Raw genomic sequence first — 4,015 nt, 5'->3', positions numbered from 1 at the left:
GGGGCTAATTTGCGTATTCATAGATCCGCGTATAGTAAATGAGGCAAGGGTGTAGAGTTGCATTCAAGCTATTTTAAGGCATGAGAAAATTATTTTCACAAGAAAAAACATTTAAATATGTCATTTTGATGATCAAAGATGAGTTTTAAAGGATAACATTTTTGACTACAGGGGGACTTTAAGAATACATAAAAAACTTAAGATATATTCTTAAAACTGTTACAATCCCGCAACTATAAGACACGGCACAAGTTACACAAGTTCAGAACTCAAGTTACATGTTGCATATAAACACGCCAACTCGCCAGCAAAGTCGCAGCGGACACACAAGTGGAATCTACTTCGGGCTGGACACACGGTACCAGAAGAGTGAAGGTTTGTCATGCAGGATCTACACACCACACAACAACAGGAAACAGCCTGATTGCTATGTTGCATCGCAATCTCCCTTTCGGGGAGTTCTAATGGCCTATAAATAAACAACCAGGCCCCGCATTAATGAACGCTGGGGGTCAAGGGTGGAAGGACACATGCAAAGACCACCCACTGAATGGAGGATGGGGACGAGAGAAAGAGGAAATGAGAGCAGAGTGGAAGGGGACTCACCTATGAGCAGGGTTTAACGCTATCGCCCTGGGTTGGTCGAGATCTTGCCAGAAGAGCACCTTGCGAGAGGTGCCGTCCAAGTTGGCCACTTCGATGCGGTTCGTCTCAGAGTCGGTCCAGTAGAGTTTGTGTCCGAGCCAGTCGCAGGCTAAGCCATCAGGAGAATCCAGACCTGATACCACCACCATCTGCCCTCTGCCCAGTGTGGCCTCCTTCATAGCTGAGAAACAAGGCCTCCATTCAGTTCCACAACACTATTATCAGTTTAACCATTTCTCAAATGTTTCATTCTGCCTCCAGATAATGATACAACATTTTTTGCTGTGCAACAGTAGGGTTGCTGCTCGCTAAAATGAATTAATATTAAAATACAGTCCTACATGTCTGAGAAATGATGCCAAATGGCATATCTATCAGTGTCTGTCAACAACATTAAATATTTCCCTGCTGATTTTGGATTTTTAATTGATGATTTAATTTTCGCCCATTTTTAGATTACTTTTCTCGTCAAAGATCCCCACCACTTTTATTTTTATTTGTAATTATTATTAGACATACAAAAAATATATATAGATCATAACAGATCATGTGACACTGAAGACTGGAGTAAAGGCTGCTGAAAATTCAGCTTTGCCATAACAGGAATACATTTTAAGATTTTAAAAAGTATGAAAAGACAAAAGAGTTCGTAAAAACTCTTGTAATAGTTTTTTGTAATAATATGTCATAATATTACTGTATTTTGATCAAATAAATGCAGCTTTGGTGAGCAGAAGAGACTTTGGTAACACTTTAGTCTAGGGACCAATTCTTACAATTAACTAGTTGCTTATTAGCATGCCTATTATTAACATATTGGCTGTTTATTAGTACTTATAAAGCACATATTCTGCATGACCATATTCTACATCCCTAATCCTACCCAATACCTAAACTTAACAACTACCTTACTAACTATTAATAAGCAGCAAATTAGGAGTCTGAGGCAAAAGTCGTAGTCAATGGTTTGTTAATAGCGAGAACGGGACCTTAAAATAATGTATGACCGAGACCAGGCATGTGATTGGGCAAGGACAAAAAAGAAGGTCTTAAAAATAATGCAATTTTGCAATGTCAGTCGTCCTGAATGAGGCAGAATGCTGAAGGTGCCAATTGTCCGGTTGGATGACGACGACGGTGCGACCGATGCGCAATACCGCGCACAATTCAAACAGGATGATGACGACGGCGCGCGAGATACCAACAAACGCCCCCCCAAAAAAGAAAAAAAAAACTCAGATCTACGCGAATCACATGGGTCATCCCTCAGAGGTCGGAAAATATGGAAATCTGTATTTATACGGACAAATCACATCCCTGCGAGACTTTTCTCAAAAATATTTAAAATTATATTAGATATATATATTAGACATATTTAAAATATTAGATAAACTATTCCTTTAAAAATGTTAAAATACAAACAGAAAAAAAATTCTAGATTGCCATCTACAGTAATTTCCTTGGCAGTAATTCCAAACCACAACACACTGATCTTACAGTTAGTAGAGAGGTTGTAGTAGGTCTGTTTGATGGCCTCTTCACTGACGTCCGTCCAGAATATCAGGCCCTCTGACAAGAGAAAGTCCACTGCGGCCGCATCCTCAAGATCGCTGACAACCACGGCGGACTCTGTCCGGCCCACCTCTGCGTCCACCAGCCGGACATCCCGCCGGTTGGCGAAGAGCAGCAAGGGAGAACCTGGTGGCAAAAATTCAGATGTGACCAAAAATGTGTAATTTCATTTCACTGGGTTTAGGGCTGCACGATTATGACAAAAATCATAATTGTCAATTATTCCCTTGAAATTGTAATTGCGATTATTAATTATGATTATCACAATTTACATTGAATTATGTTTATACCATTGTTTGATACAGCTGCATGCCGCATTTCTATATGAAAACAAACAAGCTGAAAACACTCTAACTGAAAAACCTAAGCTTTTCTATAGTATTAAGCCTCAAATGTCAAATATACATCGGATTGGTTTCTTCTTTAAATTATAAAAAAAGTTAAAATATGAATGGTATTATAATGTTATACTAAAACTAAAATTAAAATAATGGGAAAAACCCTTAAGATAACATGTAGAAAGAAAAAAACATATCTTAAGCGTGCAGAATAACATAAATGTTATACTAAAATTAAAATAATGGGAAAAACCCTTAAGATAACATGTAGAAAGAAAAAAACGCATCTAAAGCACGCAGAATAACATAAGTGGACTTTGAACGATCAATTGCCGCTTTGAACGATTACGTAATTGTGGCATCCATAATTGTAATCACGATTAGAAATTCGATTAATTGTGCAGCCCTAACTGGGTTAAATCATTATTAAAAATGAGGAACAGACAATAACATTTTCTTTACAAATTAGGCCTATGACTCCGCATTTTTGCTACCAAGGAATCTGCCATTTCAAAAAAACGTGCTTCGTAATCCACTCCGTCTGTCTGCTGCAACCCAGGCTCCCTGTCTCTAAATAATCAGTGTTTTTCATGAACTCATCGTGCTAAATGAGAGGCACATGTGACACTCTCTAGGGAATGAATAGCAGACAAAACAACGGAAATGTCTGCCCTTCATTTTGGCACCCAGACATCTCCACGGACACCGCCAGTTGGCACCTCGCACCCATCCGCATGTGCCAACAAGTGCCACTCACGTCGCAGTCAATAACTTCCAGGGGGTGAGAGGACATATGATGTCATTAGATGCAGACACAAGGACTAGTGATAGTGCTGCTGAGGGTTGGGATGTCCTGCTGTGGTTTACCAGCATGCCACTTACTAAGAACTATATCACCATCGATAAATAACTGTGGGTTTCTGTTATTCAGGGTGATGCTATTAATAATAAAATGTAAAACTCCTCATAGGTAAATATTACCCATATAAAGCCTACTGTGTCATATTTGGTAGACAAATTTTTAAGGCCTCTAAATTATCAACATCATCAAAAACTTTGCAAAACCTGTTGTACACTAGGGCTGTGTATCACCAGCAAAGTCACGATACGATACGCATCACGATACAGGACTGCACTGAATTTCACCTCAGCAGAATTTAGAAAAACAGCTGTTTATTAAACACTGCTTACTATAGTGCCATTTCTAACTATTGGCTTTATGAAGGGCCTCTATAACTGTACCACAGCCCAATATAGGTAATGGCATATGTTTCATGTTTACATTGTGCACTCCCCACCAGGTACAATATTCTGATTGTTTGCATCTTGTTTTTAAGCCCATAAATAATAATGTACTTGTTCTAATAAATTTATATTGTAATGTACTCATTCTAATATATTTTTAAAAAATCATTTACATTGCTGGTACGTTATCATTGCACAAATCAACACACTCTCTA

General features: G+C 38.5%; 1 protein-coding gene across 1 annotated transcript in view; it reads right to left on the bottom strand.

Moving 5' to 3' along the window:
• Positions 1-4,015, bottom strand: part of LOC107720507 (low-density lipoprotein receptor-related protein 5-like) — an 80,603-nt gene that overhangs the window by 65,249 nt on the left and 11,339 nt on the right. The window contains exons 2-3 of the mRNA XM_016528234.1: positions 2,143-2,343; positions 607-826 (exon numbers count right to left, since the gene is read on the bottom strand). Coding sequence (XP_016383720.1) covers positions 607-826; positions 2,143-2,343 — 421 coding nt within the window. The remainder of the gene's footprint in view (positions 1-606; positions 827-2,142; positions 2,344-4,015) is intronic.

Source organism: Sinocyclocheilus rhinocerous, unplaced genomic scaffold, assembly GCF_001515625.1.
Source record: "Sinocyclocheilus rhinocerous isolate Xijiao unplaced genomic scaffold, SAMN03320098_v1.1 scaffold3040, whole genome shotgun sequence".
Classification (NCBI taxonomy): Eukaryota; Metazoa; Chordata; class Actinopteri; order Cypriniformes; family Cyprinidae; genus Sinocyclocheilus; species Sinocyclocheilus rhinocerous.
Note: the sequence above shows the minus strand (reverse complement) of the source record. Positions and strands in the feature narration are given on the sequence as shown.